Source organism: Cebus imitator, unplaced genomic scaffold (assembly GCF_001604975.1).
Source record: "Cebus imitator isolate Cc_AM_T3 unplaced genomic scaffold, Cebus_imitator-1.0 Scaffold193, whole genome shotgun sequence".
In the NCBI taxonomy this organism is placed as follows: Eukaryota; Metazoa; Chordata; class Mammalia; order Primates; family Cebidae; genus Cebus; species Cebus imitator.
The window spans coordinates 2,259,752-2,284,064 of record NW_016107508.1 but is presented as its reverse complement, the minus strand read 5'-3'; the positions used below and the strand labels follow the sequence as shown (position 1 = coordinate 2,284,064).

At 57.2% G+C, this 24,313-nt stretch overlaps 1 protein-coding gene across 6 annotated transcripts in view; it reads left to right on the top strand.

The window, feature by feature from the left end:
• ITPK1 (inositol-tetrakisphosphate 1-kinase) overlaps window positions 1-20,545 on the top strand; it is a 179,998-nt gene extending 159,453 nt beyond the window's left edge. For 4 of the 6 annotated variants that reach the window (XM_037745171.1, XM_037745174.1, XM_037745170.1 and 1 more), the window contains 4 exons: window positions 2,458-2,623; window positions 8,745-8,812; window positions 14,058-14,220; window positions 18,420-20,545. In XM_037745171.1, the coding sequence (XP_037601099.1) occupies window positions 2,458-2,623; window positions 8,745-8,812; window positions 14,058-14,220; window positions 18,420-18,763 (741 nt within the window). In that variant the 3' untranslated portion in view covers window positions 18,764-20,545. Of the gene's footprint in view, window positions 1-2,457; window positions 2,624-8,744; window positions 8,813-14,057; window positions 14,221-16,796; window positions 17,990-18,419 lie in introns of those variants that run through there. The other 2 variants (XM_037745173.1, XM_037745172.1) reach the window with 2 other exon arrangements.
• Window positions 20,546-24,313: the final 3,768 nt, after the last annotated feature.

Here is a 24,313-nt window from a genome sequence, read left to right as displayed (position 1 = left end):
GGATGTGCCAGGCCAGGGGTGAAATAGGAAGGCTCAAGAGCAGCAGCGCCAGCCCCCAGGCCCCCCCAGCCCCAGTACCTGCCTGCCCGCCTTCCACCCACCCCTTTTCACCACCCGATGGTTCCTTTGTGTGTCAGTTGCTTGGGTGTTATCTGATGGAAGCACTAGTGCAGTCATTAGTGTGATTAGATCAGCCTATCTCAGAACCAGGCAGCCCTGGGCGAGGGAGCTGCTTCTGTGAGTCACTTGAGGCCTCAGGGGCCGAGCTGGGGAATCTCACAGACCTGGGACCAATTCTGGTGCTGTGTGTTGCTGTTTGTGTGACTTTGGCAAATTACCCAGCCACCCAGAGTATCCATCCACATCTGTGACTGAGACGTAGTGGCTTCTGTAAAGGATGAGGGGTCCATGCCTGGGCTGCCCAGGGTCTGCCCTGGTGGACTGTTGGATAAGCTGTCGGAACCAGCTTTCCTGGAGCCTGCTGGGTACTTGCTGAAGGGGATGAGGGTTATGGATCCAGGTGAGCCCCTCTCAAGATGCCCGTGATGGGCCTCGGGACTCTGAGTCCTCAAGTATGGGGTCAGAACACTCAGGGGAAGCTATATATCACCCCTCATTCTAGCCATCTGGCTCCAGGATGTTCCCATGGGGACCCCTCCCCCCAATCCCCAGCAGGCACTCTGGGTCCACTGCCAGCAATGTGTGCCACCACGTCCCATGCACTCAGAGACCCCTAGTGGGCTCTTGTGTGCAGATGGAGCATGTTGGCATCACAGGGATGCACCCTCTGGGGTGGATACCATCCATAAGATGGGTAGAGGTGGACAAGCTCCTCACAGATTCCAGGGGTACCCGGGGAAGCCGAGTGCAGCAGGGGTGGAGGGTAGCACCATGCGTGGCTGACTGTAGGCAGCTGGTGCTTCTGATCGGGGGTCCTCGTCTACATTCCAGCCCGCCTACTCCCTACCTCTGAATCTCCCAGCCCCAGAATGAACCCAGACCGGGGCCAGTTCTACCAAACCACTCTGTCTTCATTTTATGTTCACAGAACCATTTGGGTTTTTGTTTTGTTTTTGAGGCAGTGTGAGGGTACACATTTGCTCCACAGTGGAATCTGTCTTTTTTTTTTTTTTTTCCAGCTATAACAGCCAAAAGCTCAAAGCACCCCTAGAACCACCCATGATTTTACAGAGGCGACAGTGGTGCTTAAGCAGGGTGGGGGCCCACCCTGGGCCCACACAGCAAGTGCCAAGCAGGGACTCAGCCCCTGCCTGACTCCAGAGCTGCTTGTGTTTTTCCTGTCCTTTATTCTTGTCAGAAGGCTGAGGAGACATTCGCCGTCCCCCGGTGCTCCCAGCACAGACACACACTTTTTGTTTTCCCCATGTGGCCTGCATTTCCATGTCTGTCCTGCCCAGCTGGGCTCCAGGCACGTAGGGCCGGCGCTCCGTGACAGCTGACGTGAGGGGTGGCAGCTGGGGAGGCAGCCAGCTGTCCAGGGCCCATTATCCCTGCTCACCAGCCCCAGGCGTCTGGTGGCTCCTTCCTGGGGCCCTGCGGGATGAGGGATTAGCCGTGACCCCGGCACCGGCAGCTGGATCGGCTGGGCCTATGTCCACCCCTCCGTCCTTAGAGCAGGCCCTGAGCAGAGCCCGTGCCGGCCGTGGCTGCGAGGTTTTTGGCAGCTGCCCCCTGCACTCCCTACCTCAGCCCCTACCAGATCCTCCTGTCAGGGACCTTTGTCCCCAGAGGAGTCAGGGACCAGGAGCACACAGGCCTGTTGTCTGCGGATTGTTGTGCAGCTCAGTGTGTAGGGGCGAGGCTGAGTGCTGTGCAGACCCTATTCCATCCTGGGCTTGCTCACTCTCCGCAGTCACTGAACTTCTCAGCGCCTGATTGTCCTCATTTGTGAGAGGGAGAGGTTGTATGCTCACCTCAGAGGCGCACTATGAGGGGGACACTAGGTATCTCGTGTACATGCTCAGAACAGGGCCTAGCTTGTCACAACTGCTCGACAAGAGGCAGCCGTTGTCCTCAGACAGGCTTTGGCCCAAGGCCTCCTGACTCCTGCGCCCGAGTCGTCTGCTTCCTTCCCCCTCCTCCCGGGTCTTTGTGGAGGATCCTTTAGGAGGTCAGAGGGTTGAGCAGCACACAGCCACAGGAGTCCCCTTCCCTGGACCACAGTGTGACTAGTGGCTCCACACTCTCAGAAGTCATGCAGCGCACAGTCAGCTCGATCACACTTGGCAGGCCCCGTGGAGGCAAGATCTCCAGCCCCGCAGTGCATCCCCAGGTGTTCTTTGCAGGTCCCTCTCCACTCACCCTGGCTTGAGGTTCCTCTTGGGGAGTCCTCAAGCCCCGGGACCAGGGATGGACCTTGGTGGCGGTGTGCTGGACAGGTCAGGGGCTGAGAGGGTGGTAGATTCTGACAGAGCCTTTGACCCCTCGTCTTCGCAGATGGCTATCGTGTTCAACCAGGAGGGCCTGAACGCCATCCAGCCACCCTGCGTGGTCCAGAATTTCATCAACCACAACGCCGTCCTGTACAAGGTGTTCGTAGTGGGCGAGTCCTACACCGTGGTTCAGAGGCCCTCGCTCAAGAACTTCTCCGCAGGCACATCAGGTAACCGCTCCTCTCACCATCTCGGGCTGAGCGAGACGCCAGGGCCCCGCTGGGATGTGGCAGCAGCTGTCTGTCCTTCGGCACTGTCCCCGTCACCCGGTGTTCTTTCTGGTGGGATGGAGAGGCGCTCTGAAGGTGAAAAGAGCTGTGTACAGTGGAGAGATAAAGAAGTCTTGGGGAACTAATAAAATGTCCCTGTTCCCTGCGTCACTGTGGGGAACCCATCCACCTGAACCACCACAGACTCCAAGAAGCATCCGGAAGTGTTCTGTCCCCAGGACACTTCTTCGGGACCCACACTATAATGAGATTCACGGAGGAACACGCTGGGCTAGGTGTGGCCGGCGTGGCATGGATTGGCCTCCAGGGAAGTGAGGGCGGGTGCTGCCTGCCGTCTCCTGCTGAGCCGTCTTTACCATGGGTCTCTTTTTCCCCCTGGGGGAACCTAAGACCGAGTTGCCCATTGACTGTGTAGCTGCCAGGGTGAGTCAGGCTCTGTTGAAGCAGCAGCCGCCGTGTCACAAGTCTTCTTGGGTGCAGGACTCCCACCGTGCCAGTGAGCGGGTTTTGAGTCAGTGGATGGTGGTCTAGGGGTCATGTGGGTGTCACATAGGACACTCTCTGCATGGTGCTGTTGTCACTGGGCCTGGGAGGCAGCTCTCCAGGGAGCAGCCCGCAGACCTGCTGCACTGAGGGACCTTCCTTCCGCCAGCCGCTCACCGCCCTCTCCAGCCCCAGCCATTTTAAAAATGGACACTGAGTTAAAGATTTGCTGGCAGTGGAGCTGCTTGAAAGAATGTTCTAGTAGCTTCCGAAGGCATCTTGAAGGCACATTCTGGACACCTCTGGAAGAGTGGCAGTGTCTTGGAATAAGTGTGGCTTTCCAGGAGGACCCCTTGGAGAACACTCACTGCCCCGCTGTGGTTTGTTCAAATAAGATGCAGTTTTCTTCCAGCAAGGGGGACCCACATTCATCAGAAGGGTTCAGACACCAGCTGCTTCCCCTCCACCTGAGCTGACAGATGAGTCCTGTTGGCGTCCTCCTCCAGGGACTGCCTGTGGCCATCCATGCCTCCTGGCGGGTGTCCAACCCCTCATGGAGGAGGCGCAGCTGCTGCGGTCGCCCCTCTCAGCCATTCTTCCCCCAGATGCCTCTTCTCTTTCCATTGACACAACACAGAGAGCGGAGGCTTTGGAAACATGCAGGTGTTCCTTTTCCCCCTGAGGGCAGGCGGCCTTCCCAGCCACGCCTGTGGCTCCCGGACTCAAGGCTGTATTTTCAGGGGTTGGGACATCCTGGCCCCAGCCCCCGCCCACTGGGTGGGAGCCAAATGCTGGAAGTGTATTTTTGTATATGGCTGTGTACCACCAAAAGATATTCCTCCAGGTGATGGGCTAGAAGAGGCTGACATTTTAAAAAATGCTCTTTATTCCCTGATTTTGAAAAAAATAATCCTTTAAGTCTATGGAAAATAAATTAAGAGGAGTTACTCCTTTCTGTTTTTACCCGAGTCACTCCATCCCCAAAAGAAATTTACTCTAAAAGAAATTTACAGAAGTGTGGTTAGGTTTTTTAGTTTTTTTGTTGTCTCCTTTTTCCTCCTGGTTGCAAAATGCTGGGCAAGTTGCTGTCTCTTCACTGGGAACCATTAGTGGCAGAGCGGGCTCCTGTCCTGTATCTGTGAGGACAGGACTCCTTGCCTGTGCGTCTTCTCGTCTGGCCATTTCTAGGTTGCCAGTTTGCCATAAAATGCAGACCAGGAGACCAGACTACCTGGTAGCTCATGCCTGTAGTCCCAGTTCTTTGAGAGGCCCAGGTGGGAAGATTGCTTGAGGCCAGGACTTTGAGACCAGTCTGGGCAGCACAGGCAAACCATCTCTACAGAAAAAAAACATTGAAAATTAGCTGGGCATGGTGGCGTGCACCTGCAGTCCCAGCTACTCAGGAGGCTGAGGCAGGAGGATTGCTTGAGCCCAGGAGTTTAAGGTTGCAGTGAGCTGTGGTCACACCACTGCACTCCAGCCTGGGTGACAGAGCAAGACTCTGCCTCTTAGAAAAAAAAAAAGCAGACTAAGCCCAAATAGAGAAACACATGGAGCTGACGGAGAACTGTTTATTATGTTCATGTGAACTGATTAACTGTTAGTGTGTCTCTCCATCGCCAAAGCTGATACTGTGTCCTGTCTCCAGGGCACTGTGCCAGGGAACTAACATGGGTTCTGTGGTTTTTACATGTATGTTCTCTTTCTGGATAAGAAATATAATGCAACAGCAGCCCTTTAAGCTGGACCAGTTGGAAAGGGGATTTGGGGCTCTGGCCTCTTTCCAGCCCCCATCCCAGCTTTCCAGCTTCCTTTGTCAAATGACAGGTCCCCCAGCTTCCCATGGCCACGCAGGGATGGCAGCTCCTTGAGTGGGATGTTTCTGGACCTAGGATAGAGACAAGCACACACATCTTCACTCTACACCTGCCAGTCTAGTCTCTTTTGCTTCTCAGCTGCACTTTTCTTTCTTACGTGTTGACGTCTCAAATCCAGTGTGCCTTACAGCCAGTGGCACCCGTGCAGAGGCTTTGGCAGGAACTAAAGTCGGGTTGTGTCTTGTGCCAGCCACTAGGAACATTTGTGTTCTCTGCCCATGCAGGGCATTCATGGAGAGATGTTGCTCTCCCTCTACCCTGTGCCAGGGAAGAGATGGGAGGGTCTCTTTGCTCCCCCTTTCTGTGTAGTGGGTTTATGTCTCACTCATCTTTATCCTGAGGATGCGGCATGGGCTCCCAGCTTTATGCAGGTTCCCTCCATTCTCGTCTCCGCCTGGACCTCGTTTCTCTTAGGCATGTATGAGTGGCACCTCTTACCATGTAGAGCAGGAGGCAGCAGACTTCTTTTTTTTTTTGCAAAAGGCCAAATCATAAACATTTCCAGCTCCATCACAACTATTTGATGCTGCTTTTGTAGTACACAAGCAGCTGTAGACGTGAATGAGGCACGGCTGTGTTCCAATGAAACCATTTATAAGCGCAGGTGGCCGGGCTACCGTCTGTAGGCTGCTGAGCTCCACTCCAGAGCCTCTTTAGAGTCAGTGATACAGCATTTATCAAACCTGCCATGTGCCCAGCCCTGCTTGAGCTGCTGGGAGTCCATTCAGGGACTAGATAGGCACCCAGCTTCCTGCCCTCATAAGCCTGTGTTCTAGTGGGAGAAACTGCACACAAGGAGAGAAACAGTAGAAGGGCCAACTGTGGCCTGAGATGAGGGGTCCCAAGGCAAAGAGGGTGCGTCCTGGGATGCCACTAGGAGAGGAGAGCCACTTGGAAAGGGCAGCTCAGGTGGTCCCTCTGCAGAGGTGGCACTCATATGGCAACTGGAAGGTGACTTGGGTCACCATCTGTAGCATGGGGACACATTCTTCCCATTCCCCTCGCCCCCGAGAGAGATACGAGATGAAGCAAATAAGGCTAAAAGCAGTGTGGCCCTTGCTCATGGCTGTGCTGCTGAGTTGCTGGGATATTTGGGGGCTAATCTTATCATTTATTGTTCTTTTAAACCTATTTTTTGAATCCATAAATTGAGAAGCAAAACACGCATTTTTCCTTTCGTGGCGCTCCTTCCCTGTAGAGCGTTGGCGGTAGTTCTCTGCCGGTGCTGTTGGGCTAGTCCAGGAACAGACTGCGCAGGGCACCCAAAATCCAGGGTGCTCCCAAGAGCAAGGGCTTGCCACTGCATGCCAGGAACAGCACTCTGCTCTGGGGTGTTAGAGGAGCCAGCTGTGTTGGAGCTGGGCACCAAGTCTCTTTGCCTGATGCTTCCCATTGTCTCTGGGTGACTGGTGGCTGCCAGAGGCTGCTCCCACTCCTCTGACCCCTGCTCAGACTGCGCGTGGAGAGGCAGTGAGCCCAGGGCATCTCTCACTGCCCTGCCAAATGGGCTAGTGGCCAGAGCACCCAGGTCAGAATTCGCCAGGAGGACTGGACATGGTGGCTCATGCCTGTATCCCCAGCACGTTGGGAGGCCGAGGCGGGTGGATCACCTGAGGTCAGGAGTTCAAGACGAGCCTGACCAACATGGTGAAACCCCATCTCTACTGAAAATACAAAAAATTAGCCAGGCATGGTGGCAGGTACCTGTAATCCCAGCTACTCAGGAGGCCGAGGCAGGAGAATTGCTTGAACCTAGGAGGCGGAGGTTGCAGTGAGCTGAGATCGGGTCATTGCACTCCAGCCTGGGTGACAGAGTGAGACTCTGTCTGAAGAAAATAAAAACAGAGTTAGCCAGGAGGAGAAAAGGGACCCTCTTGAAATGGCCTGATCTGTGGCTCTTGCTGCCAGAAGAAGCTGTTGAGTTGCATGGGCTGTCCCAGTCTGCAGACACTGGCCGGCCCCTCTGCATGCCCAGCTCCAGCCCTTCCCAGCATCCGTTCAGCCCGGGTTCTCCTTGCGGCTCCTGCAGACTTGCCAGCCTCCCTGATCTTTGCTATGTTCACCTGCACATGGTGGCCCTTCCTCCCCCTGGGCCTGCTCTGCTGCTCAGCAGCTGCTGTTGGGGATCTGCAGGGAAATATGTGGGAAAGTGCCCTGAGCTCAGGGCTGAGCCATGCTGGGCTACAGGGTGAGAAGGTGGGCAGTGTTCCCCTCCTGGCTACTCGAGCCTGCTCCAGCCTCAGGCCCGTGGGGCTTATGCCATCCCCACAGGCACCCTCTTGGCTGCCGGTGCCTTGGGAGTAGAGATCATGGGGGCTACATGACACATGTCCTGCAGGGTGTTCATTTCCCCAGGCTCCTCCCCAGGACCATCTTTTGTGCCCCCTATCTGGACTGGCTCTGTTCAGAGTGGCAGGAGGACTGTTGGGCACACAAGGGCAGCCAGGGGCCTCTGTGCCCCGCTAGCAGGAAGGACGCCAGGTACACCTCAGCGCCTGCCTGCTTCGATTCTGCCCGAATCACTCCCTCATGCATGATTGTTATGGCGCTATAGAGTCCTGGAGCTGGAGGGGTCGCTGGCAGCCAGCGCAGGCTCCCCGTTGGCCTGGCCCCTGCACACAGCAGCCCTCGGCCGGTGCCCTCCTATCCTTGCATGAAGGCGCCTGGGTCCCAGGGATGTACATTGCATCCTGGGGGCGGGAACCACAATGCCTCGCCCTACAAGGAGTCAAGGAGGGGCAGCTGGGGCTGGTGGCCCAGGACAGACAGTCCTGTGCCATCCTCGGGGAAGTCATGGGATGGGGACAGACAGCTTTTTCCAGAACTCAGCCTGAGGCTCATGGCTCCGCAGTTCTTGCATTCGTGTGCCCATGCTTCCCAGTGCCTGCCAGTGTGTTTCTGACCCACCGACCTGACATTGCCCCCAAGTGACTTTGGTTTACTTGCCAAAGATGTTTCTACTGTGGGATCTACTTGTACTTTCAGTATTCATGGGAGTGGGCTGTCTCTGCGGGTCCCCAGAGGGCCTGTGTGGGCCGGGTGCTATGGGAGGCAGGTGGGAGCCAGACGGGAACCAGGCGTATGGGGTGAGGGTACTTCAGACTCTCTGTGCCAGCTTCCAGTGCCAAAGAGAAATTGTGCTGTGTGCTTTCTTGGATGGATTCTGTGGAAGCCTACGTTCTCTGATTTCCTATTTTTTCTCTACGTCGTTGAGAACCAGCAGAACCCTTTGTATTTTGAGTGCTCACGTGCCCGTGGCAGCCTGTCCCTGTCTCTCTAGCGTGTTCCCCCAAAAGAGAGTCCTGTGGGCTGGGGAGTGGGCTGGGAGCTCTGAGAGACCGCTGTACTGTGGGCCCTCTCTGGCCATGATATTCAGGTGTTTAACGGTCCCACGCATCCCCTCTCCCCCAGTTCCTGTATGGTGACAGGAAACTTTGGGAACAGGGCCTCAGGGAAAACCCGATGTGATGCTGTGAGACAGTAGCAGAGGCCAGCTCATTATGTCGGTCACTTTTATGTGAGAGCAGAGGGTGAATCAGAGGCCCTGATGGGGCATATGTCCATACCCGGGGCTGGTGCCCAGCAGAGCCCGGGGCCGCATGGTGCGTGCCTGGTGTGGTGCTGCCCCCTGGTGTTGGGTGGCGGCAGTGTGGTCCCTGCATTTGAGGCTCTGACGCATCTCCTTCCTGTTGATTTTTCAGACCGCGAGTCCATCTTCTTCAACAGCCACAACGTGTCAAAGCCGGAGTCGTCATCAGTCCTGACGGAGGTGGGTCCCTCCGCTGGGGTGGCCTGGCCTGAAACCACCCTCCCCCGGGCCTGGGTGTGGGCTGCTGTGGCCATGGGGTCCTTGGCAGAGCTTTGCAGCAGGGTAGGGTGGGAAGCACCTTTGCCTCTGTGCCAGGGGCCCTGGGAGGTTCCAGAGACCCCTGCTCTTCTGCTGGCCTCGGGCCTGCGTGCTGGCAGCCATTGCACCCTGACCCAGCACAGGGAAAGGTGAAGGGCACGCTGGGCTTGCAGAGGGGGACCACTCGCCACAAGCTGCCCACATAGAAGATGTGCCGACCCTTCTCCCAGTGTGAGGAATTTGAAAACTGCTCTCTACTCTGCCTTGTTCTTGGTCTTTGAAAATGCTGTGGAGGCAGCACCATCTCAGTTCTTTGTCCTGCAGTGGTCCCAAGGTTGGCTGGAGTGTCACCCTTGCCTCCAGCACTGTGGGTAGCGGGTGTCCTGGCCGGCATTCAGTGACTGTCACTGTGCCCAGTGTCAGCCCAGGTGCCCTGCAGTGCAGGTCGCAGCCAGGCTTCCTGGCATCAGAGAGGCTTAGTGACCTATTCATATTCACAAGGCTGTTCACAGGGTGCAGGGCTGGGATTCGACCCCAGATCTGTCTGATTCCAAAGTTGGATCTTCTAGGAATTTAGGATTTCTGACCTCACCAGTGATTCCTGAGCACCTGTCTCTGGGGAATTTAGAAAAGGCCATCCTCTGCTGTTTCCCTGAAGTCCAGCAATCCAGTGGCCACTTCCCTAAACTCAGAGCCCTCTGCCAGGGCACCTGCTCTTCTGAGGATGCATGCGCCCTCCTCTTCTGGGGGGCTTTGCTGGTGTCCTCCTCCCTGTCCTGGGCTAGCCTCTCCAACAAGCCAGCCTCCACTCCAGCCACAGTGCTTGTGTCCCTGGGGGCTGCCCCAGAACCCAGGTGGCCTGTCTGTCTGTGGTTTGTGTCTGGGTCCTCTGAGGAGCCAGCTGTGTGCTGAGGATTAGACAGAGCACAGGCGTGGGCAGGACCTGGAGGGAACATCACTGTCCCTCAAGATGTTGACAAATGTCCCTTGGGAACATGTCAGGCTTTGGGAACAGGTTTTAAACAGAGCCTCAGTGCCTGGCTGAGCATATTGTAAGATGTTCCATGCAAGAGATGGTTTTCTTCTAAGCTTCAGAATCATAGGGCTTCTTCTGTGCATGGTCTTGCTCTGGGGGCCTCGGCAGCCCGTGTGACAGAGGGCAGTCAGCATTTGCAGACGGAGTGTCCTCTCACGGGCAGGGCCAGCAGCCGTGATGGCAGAGGTACCATCCGGAAGTCACTGTTTTGGATTGTCACTTGTCGACCTCAGCCTCAGTCTCCTCATCTGTAAACGGGAAGGGTCAGCCTAGAAACACTGCAGGGTCCTTCCCTTCGCCTCTGAGGTCTGCAGCTACCTCCTTCCCTGCAGCGCATGGCTGCTAGTCAGGAATCTGCCAGGACCGACGACTTCTAAAAATAGAAAAGGGAAACGCGGTCAGCACCACCTTTTCCACTGGGACGTCAGCCCTCCTAGACGCCCGCAGGCTGGCCTGACCCAGCCAGCTCTCTTCCCAGGTACGGGAACACAAGTACTGCTCATCTCCCTGCCCCTGCCCACTTGGGGCTCCTCCAGTCCTGCCTTGGCCTCCTGGGAGTCTCTTGCAGGAAGCCCTGCTCTGGCCTTAAAGCACCTCCTCCCTCCCTGGGAGGATGCCCCTGAGGATGGGCCCAGCCACACCTAACCTGCAGGCCCCCACACACCTTTTGCTTTCCGAAATTCAGTCTAGGCTATTAGTTAAAAGCACAGACTCCGACGGGACTGCCTGGGGTCTGGCCTAAGCTAAGGCCAGTCGTGTCACCTCTCTGAGCCTTGGTTTCTTCTTCCTGTTCTCAAAGGGTTTCGGGGTCCAGGAAGTTCCTGGGTGAGAAGCACCCAGCACAGTGCCAGGTGTGCGGTACAAGCATGGTCTCGGCGGCCGGGTGCTGAGGCCCGCTGGGGATCCAGGAACGCCTTCCCAGCTCCTCTGTCCCCTCCTTGCTTTCCAGAAAGGCATCGATCGGATCACTTGCTCTAGGGCCCCAGGCAGGATTTCCATGCCTTGATCTTGTCCTAGGATGGCTATTTGGTTTTGGGAAACTAGACAACTTGGGAAGGATTTCTGAGATTCTGTAGCCGAGCTGAGAGGATTTTTGTAAACGGCGTGCCACGGGACGTGTGGCAGCGCAGCAGCCAAGCTCCCTTGCCGCCGGCCCTGTGCTGTGAGTCCAAGGCAGCAGCCCCTCTCACCAGCACCACAGTCTCACAGCAGAGATACTCTATTTCCCCATTTACTGGGGCAAGAAAACAAGGCCCAGAAGGTTTCTTTTGTGGCTTGGGTACACAGTGGAGAATGGGGAGCGTCAAGGTGTCCACCAGGGTCTCTCTGATTCGGTGAGGACCCTGGGCTGCAGGGCGAGTGGCCAAGCCGCCCCACTGAGCTTAGCCTTTGGCCCCCACTGGCAAGAGTGACCCAGGAGGCTCAGAAAAGTACTCAATGGCCGGGCGCAGTGGCTCATGTCTGAATCCCAACACTGGGGCAGGCAGATCACTTGAGCCCAGGAGTTTGAGACCAGCCTGGGAAGCATGGTGAGACAATCCCTACCAAAACAATACAAACATTAATTTCAGCTACTCAAGCCGCTGAGGTGGGAGGATCATTTGAACCTGGAAGGTCGAGGGTGCAGTGAGTTGTGATCTTGCCATTGCACTGTAGCCTGGGCAACAGAGCAAGACCCTGCCTCAAAAGGGAAAAAAAAAAGAAAAGTGCTAAGGGATAAGTGCCTCTTACAGCCAGGCCACTCCTGTCCCCTAGAAAAGATTTTTTCCAGACAAGACACCAAGGCCTGCGATGTGAGCAGGGGGGCTGCCTGTCCTGCAGAGCCAGGGTGGGAGATGCGCTGGTGTAGGCCTCAGGGCATGGGTGGTGCCCGGGGGGGGGGTCCCTGCTTACCACGTCCCTCCCTGGACATTCCCAGGCCCCTGTGCCTGGGTAAGGGCCATTTTTCTTGGTGACCAGGGCACTGTCCCCGGCCCTGCTGACCTGCTTTCACTTTTTGTTTTCTTTTTTTAAATTCAGGTGGGCCAGGCACAGTGCTCATACCTGTAATCCCAGCATTTTGGGAGGCCAAGGAGGGAGGATTACTTGAGACCAGGAGTTTGAGACCAGCCTGGGCAACATAATGAGACCCTGTCTCTACAAAAAATAAATAAAATTAGCCAGGCATGGTGGCACATGCCTGCATTCCCAGCTACTCCAGAGGCTGAGGCAGGAGGATCACTTCAGGAGTTCGAGTGTGCAGTGAGCCGTGATTACACCACTGCATTCCAGGCTGAGTGTCAGAGTGAAACGTTGTTTCTAAATAAAATTGAAGTAAATTCACATACATAAGATTAACCATTTTTAAAGCGAATAATTCAGTGGTGATGAGAACATTCACAGCTGTTGTCCAGTCGTCACCTCTATCTGGTTCCAACACATTTTTATCACCGAGAAGAGAACTCTGTGCCCGCTGACACTGCCTGCCCATTCCCTCCACGTCTTGGTCCTGGCAGCCACGGAGCTGATTGCTGATACTTGTTCTAGATATTCTGTAGACATGGAATTACACAGTATATGACCTTTTGTGTCTGGGTTCCTTCACTCAGCATGATGTTTTCAGCGTTCTTCCGCATGGTGGCGTCTGTCAGAAGTTCGTTCCTTTTCATGGCTAAGCAATATTCCATCATGTGGATAAGACCAGTGTTTGTGCCTTCATCTGCTGATTCACACTGGGGTAGTTCCCACCCTTCCGCTGTTGTAGATAACCCCGTGGTGAGCGTGGGTGGACAGCATCCATCTGAGTACACGCTTTCAGCTCTGGGAGGTGTACCCTGGAGCAGAGCTGCCGGGTCAGGTGGTTAGTCCATGTCCAGCTTTTGAACCCAGCTCCACTTTTGTCTTTCATGGATTAGCCACTCCTTTCCCTTTGGCCCCTTAGCCCACAACCCCCAGAACTTCAGTATTTTATTGAACACCCTGTGTCAGCCCTCCCTTGGCTGATTTAGAGGAGACAGAATGTAGTTCCTGCCCTGGAATTCAGAGGAATCTCCTCCCAGCCAGGCACGTACTGTCTCCACCTTATCAACAAAGTCTGAGATGAGGCCTTGTAGGTCCTCTTTTACAGAAGAGCAAACCCCACAGAGAGGTCAGGTGCTTTTTCCTGAGTCCACAGACCTGGAAGTCACTGCCAAGTTTGGAACCCACGTCTCTGTGACTCCAGAATCCTTCCCCACTACCCTGGAGGCCCTGGCTGGGGGCAGGCTGAGCCCTTGGCGATGTGTGTGCCTGTCCCAGGCCAGCTGCGACCAGCACAGGACATGAGTGGCATGGGGGGGTGCAGGGCTGGGAGGGAGACCTGAGCAGGGTGGCCTGACTAGTGCATGGAAGCTTTGAGGAAAGTTGAACTTGGACCCCAGGAGGCAGCAGAGCAGCTTTGGGGATCCCGCATTGTTTGGGGTATGAGTTCATTTGGAAGTAGCACTTCTTGTGCTGGCCTGCCAGGCCCCAGAGCCCTCGCCCTCGCCCTCACCCTCACCGCCTTGGGGCTCTCTGTGATGATGGGCAAGCAGGGGTCAGATTAGAATGCCTCATTTCTGCCCCGGCGCTGCACCCTGGCTGCTCCTAGCCATCTCCTGCAGCTACTGGCCTCTGCATCTTTGCCTCCCCTGTGTCCTCCCTGGGGCCTCTCTTCTCCTCCCACCCCTCCCAGGGGCCCACATCCTCCTGCCTTCAAGATCCAGCTTCCGTGCTCTGCACCATGTCTTCCCAGGTCCCCGGCACACTCCACATCTCCTTCCTCCCTGTTAAAACGCTTTGGTTTTAGAGGCTAAAAATTGTGGGTCCGAATCCTGCCCTGCGTTTTTGAGCTGTGTGACCTTGGGCCAGCCCGGACCCTCTCTGAGCTTCGGTTTCCCTGTGTGTAGCGTGCAGTGCTGGCACTGGCCTTCCAGGCTGTGATGAGCCCACAGGAGGTAATGAGCCTCACACACCCGGTGCCTGCCAGCCCTCGGAGGACAAGACCTGGTCAGTGGCCGCCTGTGCTCACCAGTGGGTCTGTCTGGCCTCGTGGCGCCTGGCGTGGGCTCTTTCTGTGAGGTGCAGCATTGCAGCCCCTCGGCCCACAGCCTGACTTCCTTGTGTATGTTGCAGCTGGACAAGATCGAGGGCGTGTTCGAGCGGCCGAGTGACGAGGTCATCCGGGAGCTGTCCCGGGCCCTGCGGCAGGCGCTGGGCGTGTCGCTCTTCGGCATCGACATCATCATCAACAACCAGACGGGGCAGCACGCCGTCATCGACATCAACGCCTTCCCAGGTGAGTGGCGGCCGGGCCACCTCCACTGGCCGGTCTCCAGAGACTGTCCTCAGGTGGCCAGGCAGTCGAGGCGAGGTGACCAAGGCCCAAAAGCCGGCTTCCTCCCTCACTGCGGGGTCTGGGAGGTGCAGCCCTAAAAAGCCTCAACTGCACCTGTGCGATGGGCTCACAGGGTGTGTGAGGTGGGGGAGATCCCACGTCCACCTGGGGGCGCCAGGCTCAGTGGCCGCAGCACATGTGTCCCTCACCTCCTCTCTCCACCCTGCGCCATCAGCAGATCAGCCCCTTCCCCAAGCCCTCCACAATTTTAGGGGCAGGAAGGACCTTGAAGGGATTACAGCCCCCTGAAGTTTACATATTGGAAAACTGAGGCCCTAGAGAGGAGGAAGCCGTCCAGGCCCTACAGCACCTTGGTAGCAGGCCAGAGATTCCCGAGCTCGGGTTGCCTCAACCGCCCGGAATTGCAGCACTCGGCACAGGTCCGGGGAGGAGCCCTAGGCGATAGTGTGTACCATTGGGGCCCTAGGAACCTGCTGGTACTGAGCCAGGCTCTGCCGTGTGCCCCCCAGCTCTCAGCGAGGGGGCCTGTGGGGACCACAGCAGCAGAGCCCAGCACAGGGCATGAGGGACAATGGTGTGATGTCACCATGCAGTCACCAGGCTGCGTGCCTCACCCTGGGAACACCAAGGCTCAGTGGCTTGTTCACCTCCCACAGCAACTCAGAGGTAGAGCCGTGCTTGATGCCTGGGTGCCCGCCATTCCCCAGATGGGGGTCCCTCGTTCCTTTCTCCATCCTGACCCTTATTAAGCACCTGCTGTGGAGGTGAAGCCAGCCTCGTTAGCTGCTGTGGTGCAGAAGCATTCAGGAAATGCTTCCTGCCTTCAGAGACTGTGCCTGGCAGGTGGGGACTCTGGGGTATTTGTCGTGAGGGTGAGGCAGGACTGTGGCCCCACACACTGGCCGGGCACTTTCTGTGTGTGTCACTTCTGCTCCTCTGAGAGCATGTGCAGGTGCAGTCAGCAGCACAGGTCACAGCCAGCAAGCCGAGGCTCCGAGGAGCACACCCTCCTGTCATTCAGTCAGCACTTACCCGGGGCTGCTGTCACCCAGGCTGCTGTGTGTCCCAGCTGGTCCAGATGCTGGTGGTGCCGTGTAATCTCCGTTGCCAGGCCCCTTCTGGGAAGAGCCCTCCCCTGTCGGGAGGAGGTGAAAGACAGAGCCGGCGGTCGGGGGGCTTCCTCTGTGAGGCGGCGACACTGGAGCAGAGGGGCAGGTCCCAGGAGAGGCACCGCGGAGCCCTGTGGCTACAGCAGGTGCAGCTGTGGGGCAGGAAGGGTGGAGGACAGAGTCAGGGGAGGCGCTTGTGGTGAGCCGAGGACATTGGAGCTCACCCTGGGAGTTGGGAAGCAGCCACCATGAGGCCTGTCCTCTTGAACAGAAGGGCAGACCCATGGGACGATCATGTTTTTCTCCATTGCCCTTGGGTGCAATGGGGAGGGAACCGCGGGTTTAGCAGAGCTGAGGTTTCATGGGGTTTTGCTGTGCAGGTATGAGGGAACCAGGGCGCAAGGGGTATTCAGGATAACAAAGTGTGAGATCTAAACCACGGAGCATGTTGAGTGACAGAACGAAAAGGGGGCAGCACCAGTGGCTGAAGGGCCAGGGGCACAGGGAGCCCTGTTGGAAGGGAAGTTCTGGAAGGTGGGAGGAGATAGGAGGGGGTGGGAAGCTTTACCTGAGCAAGGCCAGTGCCCCCAAAACAAAATGTGTGGATGGTCGCAGTCTGTGGGTGCAGACAAGGGACGGCCTTGTGAGCCAGTGTGGGGCACTATGAGCCAGTGTGGACAGGGAGGCTTCTTCCAGGGAAGCCAAGAGAAGGGCCACCCACATGGGACGGGGCTGTGGCAGAGCCTGGTGAGGGATTCTGGTGCTGAAGGGAGGCCCAGGACCCAGGCAGGGCAGAGCCAGTTCCCCAGGACATGGCTCAGTGTGCCTGCCTTAGCATAGAGCAGCCTTTTGCGGCCAAGCAGAGGGACAGGCCTGTTCTCCTGCACCTCACAGGAGGTCCCTCGGGCCAAGGGCGTCCAGCAGCACCTGGGAGAGGGGCTGGCACACTGACTCTGGAATAATAACAGCAACAGCCGCATGTGCTGATGACACCGTGAGCCAGGCCTGCCCCAGTGCTTCACTTTGTCCTCACAAGGCGATGGGCAAAGGCCCGCTGGGATCTCTCCATGGGTTTGAATCTTGGCCTCTGCCTTTTTAGGCTCAATGCTCACTTCTGCAATGGGAACCAATTTCCCACCCTGCAGACAGAGGAGATGGCTTTTGCACAGTGCTGGTATGGAGCTGCCACTCTGCCCTGCGGGTTCACGCCTCAGTCCACTCCCCGAGCTCCTGTTTATCCTCAGGCCTCTGGGGAGGCAGCTGCCTCTGCACTGCCACAGACAGCACCCTCCCTGCCCTGGGCCCTGGGGCCTCGTCTGGAGATGACGGCAGAGGTTGCTGGGGAACAGCTCCCTGTTCCCTGGCACTGACCTGATGGTAGAGCTCCTCTGCTGCATCTCTCCCTAGGCACCTGGCAGCCATGCCCATGCCTGGGACACCTACCCTGCCCTCCAGCCTCAGCCCAGGGCTGACAAACACCCCTGGTCCTATGGTAGGGCACCTGGCACCATGTGGTATTCAAGGCACACACAGGACCGAAGGCGTCCTTTAGATCTCGCTCTGCCTCTTAGGAGCTGCCTTGAGCCTCGGCGTCCTCACCTGTGAAACGGGGGCTGCAGAAATGCAGCAAGCCGAGGACCGTGTGCTCACAGCCCAGTGGCTGCTGCTTCCCCAGTGCTGTGAACACCATGGACGTCATTCCCGCCTTCACTGTGCTGGCTAACAGTCACGCGTCCTCATCTGTAACATGGGGACAGCATTATGAAGATCAGGCAAGACGAGGTCACGGGATGCTGGCGCGGTGCCGTCTTGGGAGGCACTGCGTGCCAGCCAGCATAGCCATCTTTATTTCCACTGTGGGCACCCCTGCATCCCCCTCAGACGTGGGTGTCCTCAAACCATAGCAGTTGTTTGCTGAATAAATGAGGGTGTGGGCAGATTCAGCAGCCTCTTCTGCCAGACCCGTGGGCACTCCTTGAAAGGCCTTTCTGTAAGAGGTGGCACAGGGTGTCCACGTCTGACCTGTCATTCCCACCCCAGTGGGGCCGATGGTTGTAAATGTTACCCTAGAGGGAGGGCCGGGGTGTCTGAAAACTCCATCCCTCCAAGCTGGCTTGGGCAGGTGGGGCGCTCGCCCTGTGTGAATCTCTTTTGGAGCAGTTTGCTGGGAGTCAGCAGAATCCTCACCCAAGATCTGAAACCTGCTGGGTGGCTCCCATGGGCTCTGTGATGTTTGCATCTGTGCTGGGCAGCGCTCGCCCAGGCAGGCACCACGGCTTCTGTTCTACTTCCCTTCATTAAGGGGAGCATGTGTCCTGTCCTGGGGAGCCTTGTCACAGTCCTGGATCTTGCTGGTGATGCCCAGCATGTCTGTCCCTTGGCTTTGATCCTCAGAGAATGGAGCACAGAGGGCCTCCCTGCAGGTATTTTGTGGTGAGAAGGAGGCAGACTCAGTGCGGGTGGCAGCTGCTTTGTGAAGCAGGCACCACCCACCTCCCAGCCCCTCTCAATGGTGCCATGGCAGCCTCCACCTGGGAGGTAGGCAGTGCTCTTAGTTTTCAGGGAAGCTGAGGCTCATGGTGGAAGTGGTCTCCGGGACTCAGCCTGAGGCCAGACTCGGCTGGGCCTCACAGAGTCGAGGGGTATTTATTTTTCCAAGTGTGTGGAGCCAGCTTTGGTGCTGCCATCTCCAACCTCGCCAACATCCCTTGCACACGGACTGGCTTTTACCATGCAGGTGGGTGGGTGAGACAGTAGAGTTGCGACCGAGAAGAACAGGGACAAGCACGTTTCATCCTCAGCTCATCTTCAGCTTCTCACACCCGGACAACAGCCAAAGGTCAAGGAGCATGCCCCTGGCTGGGCGCCCAGGCGTGTGACTCCCTCAGCACCCCTTATCTGCCGAGCCTCACGTTTTCTCTGTAAATCGTGCTCTGACAGCACGCCCATCTGTCCTGCCTCCTCCTCCGCCTCTCCACACCATGTGTGCCCCTGGCTCATGCCCCCCTGTGCTCTCTCTCCCACTCCTAGGCTATGAGGGCGTGAGCGAGTTCTTCACAGACCTCCTGAACCACATCGCCACCGTCCTGCAGGGCCAGAGCACAGCTACGGCAGCTGCAGGGGACGTGGCCCCGCTGAGGCACAGCAAGCTCCTGGCCGAGCCGGCGGGCGGCCTGGCAGGCGAGCGGACATGCAGTGCCAGCCCCGGCTGCTGCGGCAGCATGATGGGCCAGGACAGGCCCTGGAAGGCCGAGGCCGACGCAGGCGGCACTGCCAAGCTGCCTCACCAGAGACTCGGCTGCACTGCCGGCGTGTCACCCAGCTTCCAGCAGCACTGCGTGGCCTCCCTGGCCACCAAGGCCTCCTCCCAGTAGCCACGGAGCCGGGACCCAGAGGGGCGGCGCGGGGCGCGGAGCACACCCGCTGGGCCAGCAGCTCCCAACAGCGATGCTACTACTAAGAATCCCCAGTGATCTGATTCTTCTGTTTTTTAATTTTTAACCTGATTTTCTGATGTCATGATCTGAATGAGGGGTGGGTGGAAATGGAAGAGAGCACCAGGGGGTCCAGCCTTGGGGAATGGGGCCCCACCTGGTCCCTGCTGTGCAGACGTCTCCACTGAGTTTACACATGCTTGTCTTTTCAACACTAGGTCTGAATGGGAGGCGGGGTGTGCGTGTGGCTGCCATTGAGTATCTGTGCACATCCCCATCTGTTGGTCTCCGTGGCCGCTGTGGACCATTCCTGTGGGGACCCTGAAGGGAAACCTGCCCATGCCAGGTTGTGGGTGGCTGATCAGGGCTGTGGGTGGCTGATCAGCACGCGTGAAAGTGGCTTCCCTTCTCCCTGACTCCCTGCTCCTGGACCTGCCCCTTCCTTGTTTTCCCTCCAATTTCCACCAAGGCTCTGTAAGCCCCACCCCTGCTGGGTGTGCAGCTAACCCCTCCCTCCCCACAGCCGGAGGAGGCTGCCATCTGGGCTGTGCTCCCTCACAAAAGGGAAGGAAAGGAAGCTGGGCGTCCTCCGGGCCCTCCAACACATGTCCCACTTAGCCCTGCACAGCGGCCTCCTTCCCCCAAGCCAGCACTGCCGCTCCCTGAAGAAGCCCAGGAAGGAGGCTGCCTGGCTGGGAGCCCCGAGCTGATGGCGCCTGTGCCAAGGGTTTGTACTGTGATTTGGGCAAATCATTCCAGGTCTTTGGGCCTCTGCACCCTCGTCTCTAGTAGGCAGTTGAGACCAGGGAGCACCACAGGGCTGGCTTTGTGCTCTAACCCCTGGGATGCAGCCTGCCTCTCCATGAAGCCACCCGGGTGAGGACAGGCACGGGAGCCTCAGCATGACTCGGTGGAGATCAGGGCCCTCTCCCAGCGGGTTCACTCCTTTTCACATCTGCTGGGTCCCTCCTCACCCAGCAAGCCTGGTCCACCTCTCATTGCAAGCCCCAAGCACGGAGCCAGCCAGGTACCAGGGAGCCACACCTCCTGCACACCTCAGACACACCCCATCGCCTTGGCAGCAAAGCACTGGCTCTCCTGCCTGACCCCTGGTCCAGGCAGCCCCTCTGCAGAGAGAAGGGTTGGAGAGGAGCCTCCGTAGTCCCTGGAAGATGTGGAGTGCTGGGTGAGAAGCATCAGGCCTCCCTGAGTATGGTTTTGTGTTTTAAGATACCAGTTTACTTTGAAGAAGTGAAAAAGGCTTCTGGGCAGCGCTCTGCCCAGTGAGACGGAGGACACTGGAGAGAATGCCGAGTGTCCCAAGAGAGGTCCCTGAGCTGGTGCGTGGGGATCCTTCAGCCTGGCTTGGCCGGGAGGGGTTCCCCCTTTGAGGAGGGAGGCACAGGGCTTGGGCAAGGGGCAGAAGCCATCAGAACTGCCCGGCTCTTTTGGAAACTGAGGACCCAACGACTAACCACGTTTACACGACTTGAGTGTTGAACCCCGATCAATGTCTGTACATCGCCTTTCCTGGTTCTGACCCTGAGCCCCAGGGAAACAGGAAAGCGCGGCCGGCCTCTTGCACTGCTTTGTCTCCAAAATAAACTACTGAAATCAAACCACATTTCACACGTGTTTACACATGTTGCTCAAGTTTGTTATGTCATTCTCCCAGTCCTTAAAAGATGTTTAATAAAACAGCTTTACCTTTTAAAAATAAAATTTCAATCCCAGTCTGCCTCAGGAACCGGTGGGGGTATGCAGTGTGACTCCTGGCCACACTGTTCCTGTACGTTTGTGGCCTCCGTGGTCTCGCTCGTCCAGGGCCCAGACACCAAGTAACTGCCACCTGGTGTTGTGGCTGTGTCCACAGCCCTCCATGGTGGGGCGGGGCCAGGGGTGTGGGGGTGTGGGTGTGCAGGGCATTTGCATTTTCCAAGAGTGGAAATGGAGGATGGAGATTGGCCTTGTAAAGGACCTGGGAGCTACATGGTGGGTAGGGAGAGGCCAGTGCACCCAGGACCCACAGGGCCGGTGGACTCTGCCCAGTGAAGCCAAGGGAATGCCGGCAAGGAGAGGCCTGGACAGTGGCACGGGACCTGCGCACCTGGGAGTGGCCTCCGTGGGGGGATGGAGCCCTGTTTGCCAAACATTCCCTGGTGTGAACTGACCGTCTTTGATCTCATGACAGTGTCATAGGGTTGGTCTTCCCTTCGGCTGCATTGTCCCTGGCTCTGGAGTTTCTGCTTCAGGGAAAGAGACCCACTAAAACCACCTGGGCCCTGGCGGCCTCCTCTTCCCTGGGGCATGGCAGTGCTGCCTCCGGAGCAGTCACTGAGAGTGTCTGGGTCCAAGGGCAGGACCCGCTTAGCAAAGGGGGTTGTGTGGTGCTGCTCAGGCACGGCACCTGGAGTTGGCCCCGCCAGCATTGGGGTGGCTTGGGGCTCTTGTTCCTAAGCTTCTGTTTCTGAATTGGTCAGCACTGTTTCCAGTTGGCTCTGTGGCCCTGCAGCGTGTGCCTTGGTGGTGGTCCGTGGACAGACTGCTAAAGAGCTCGGGGAGCAGGGGGCTAGACCACACTTCGGCTGAGGCCTTGGTTAGTTTCAGAGGGTCACCTGCACAATCTGCATTGGACACCCTGGGACCGAGGCTTTGGGTCAAGTTCTGCCCGACAGTTCTTTGATTATATGGTGATGTGACTCTGCAAACGTAACCCCCCACTGAGTATCAGCTGCTGGGTGTCCCCACCCTGGAACTGGGGCTTCGCCCTTAGTGTCATGGAGGCATCTGGGTCCGCACGTGGTGGAGGAGCTGGGCCTGCAGCCACCCAGCATGGCCAGCGGAATCAGACCTGGCTACAGCCTGGTGGGTTCCATAGGGCTTCCTGTGCGTGGGCCTGCCTATGTCTCATGCCTGTCAACGGAGGCGAAAGCAACCTGGGAAAAACATTCCCTTCTGTACCCAGGGGACTGCCAAGTATGCTTTATAGACGGTTGGAAGACGGACCAGGTAGGAAGCTGTCACACGTTTGAGCCAACTGAGAACCGTGGCTGGTGCCTGCCAGACAGCCACCCCAAGACCAAGGGAGCCAGCCTGTCCTTCGCCCTTCTAGCCTGGGAGACCAATCCTTGGCTCTTGGACACATTGGTCGCTGGCCACAGCCACTGAATGGCTTCACTGATGTCCCTGGGGTTTGTATCTGTCCTTTCTTCCATTCCCTAGAAACTTTGTTCACCTGGTGGGATCCCCAGCAGTTCCTCCTCCTTCCTGAGCTGTGGCTTGTGGGCCACTGGATTCAGAGACCTTGAGCTGGGTGCTAGGTGCCCTAAAGGAGCACGGCCCCTCCAGCCTGGTAACCAGGAGGCAGAGAAGTGCAGCTGTCCTTGTCAAAGATTTGCCTGGCCTCTGAGGCCTCAGGCCGGCCTGGACACACCCTGAAGCCACAGTCATCTGCCCCTCCCAGGCATAAGCCCGACTCAGGTGATACAGCCAAGGCTTCTCCGGTGAGTCCTCCCCTTATAAGAAAGGGTCTGTGCACTCTGTCCCTTCTCTCTGTACAGCCATTGCCAGTGTAGTTTGGGGTGAGCGACCCTCCCACACTGCTCAGGAGAGAGCTGGTGAGCATGACCCCATGGCCGCCTCCTGCTGCTTGGGTCTTCTTTCTGATTCTCACCAGCAGAAGCACCCAGACCCCCACTTTTTCAGAAATGATTGCATTTTCCCTTTACTTCCAGAGCCATCTGTGACCTAGTGGTGTGGAGGGACTGTCCCCTCCCACAGCCTGGTGACCCCCTTCCCCCAAGGCTGTGTGGAATCACACCTCTCTGAAGCTCACTCTGAAAAGCCACTTACAGGGGTTTCACCAGGATGCCGCTGTTCATGCTGACACCTGTGCTTTGTGACAAATGCCATTTGCTTCAAGCTGTTCTCAAGCAACTTCACCAGACTCCCAAGCTGGTTCGTGCTTAATTTGTGTACATACGTATGCATAATATACGTGACTGTGCACAAGATACAGACATCATGGCTTCTGCCCGCTGGCTCTTCCGGTTTGGTCGCATGTTCACTCCATGAGGTTATGACACTGTGGGTGGCTTTGAGGTGGGTGGTTTCAGGGACAGGGTGTCCCTGTGATCTTTTTATTTACTAACTCATCTTGTTTTGATTTCTAACGGTCTAGTGGAGTACAGTTAATGTTGTGTTTATTTCTGTAACTGTCGGGGTAGAATGTAAACCTAACTTTTTGGAACATGAAAAAATAAATAGCACCAGCCGTTCGGAGGGTGTCCTTCCGTGCTCTGCTGGGGGCAGGGGTTGGGGGTGGGCATTGGCCGCCATGGGCAGCCCATTCTCATCAGAGAAACCGAGGCTTGCCGAGACCCCCCCAAATGATTCAAGCCCATCACAGTGTTTTTCTGGGTCATGCTGTGTGGGCTCCCAGTCCTCGCCATAATCTGGTAAGGAGATAGTAAATACTGTCTCCCTTTTATAGATAAGGAAACTGAGGCCCTGAGAGGGCCAGGAGCGCCTGCCCGAAGACTCCTGCTAGTTAATGGCTGGGCTGGGGCGTCCAACTCCAGTCTTAGGTCCAAACCTGAGTTCCCACCATGGAACCTTGCCTGCTCAGACTCACCAGGCAGAGCCCCAGGGACTTGGCTCCCAGATCCCAGCTGGCCTGTGGACTTGGCTCTGCCCGGGCCCCTGGAGGGTGGCAGCGATGCCTTTGAGCCTCACTCGCCCATGATGCCCATGCCTTTTCTGTTCCTCCCTGAGAAGGCTGAGGCCCCTCCCTGCACCCTGTCCACCACTGCCTGGAATCATCACCCTCTCCGGCTTGCTTGTGTTTGAGCTGCAAAGGCCAAGGACGATTGTCATAGAGCTGCCACCTGGACAGGTAAAGTGACTGGCCAAGGCCAACCAGCCAGTCCAGCAGAGCCTGGCTCGAACCCAGCCTCCCCTTCCTCCTGGCCTGCAAGGGGGCATGCTCCAGCATGGGTGTGTCCTTCTCCTGCTGAGAGCATGTTTGTCCCCGTGGGTTGCTTTGGCTGTTGAAGGGTCCAGCTGTCCCCGCTGGGCAGTGAGCTTCTTAAAGCCAGGGCTTGTCTCAGCCATGCTTAGCCATAGCGGGCCCAGAGCAGCCCTGCATGAATGTTTGACAAGTGACTAAATGATGGGCCCTGATATTCAGCCAGTGCCCACGGGTCCTGACTGCAATCCTCACAGTCCCCATGCTTCAATGTTCTCAGCATCATCCCTGCCTGTGACTTGGGCGAATCATTTCACCTTCTCTGCCTCATTTTCCTCATTCACAAAACTGGGACTAAGACCAGCCTGTGCTCTAGTGAAGCGTCACATGCATGAGCTCTTCAGACGCCCCACACTCCTATGCAGGTAACAGACGGTAAGTCATAGCAGGGCATAAGTGTTTAAACCAGGGGATGGGGGGTGGCCCGCAGCTCGGAGGCTCAGGTCTGTTGCCTGTGGCCTGCG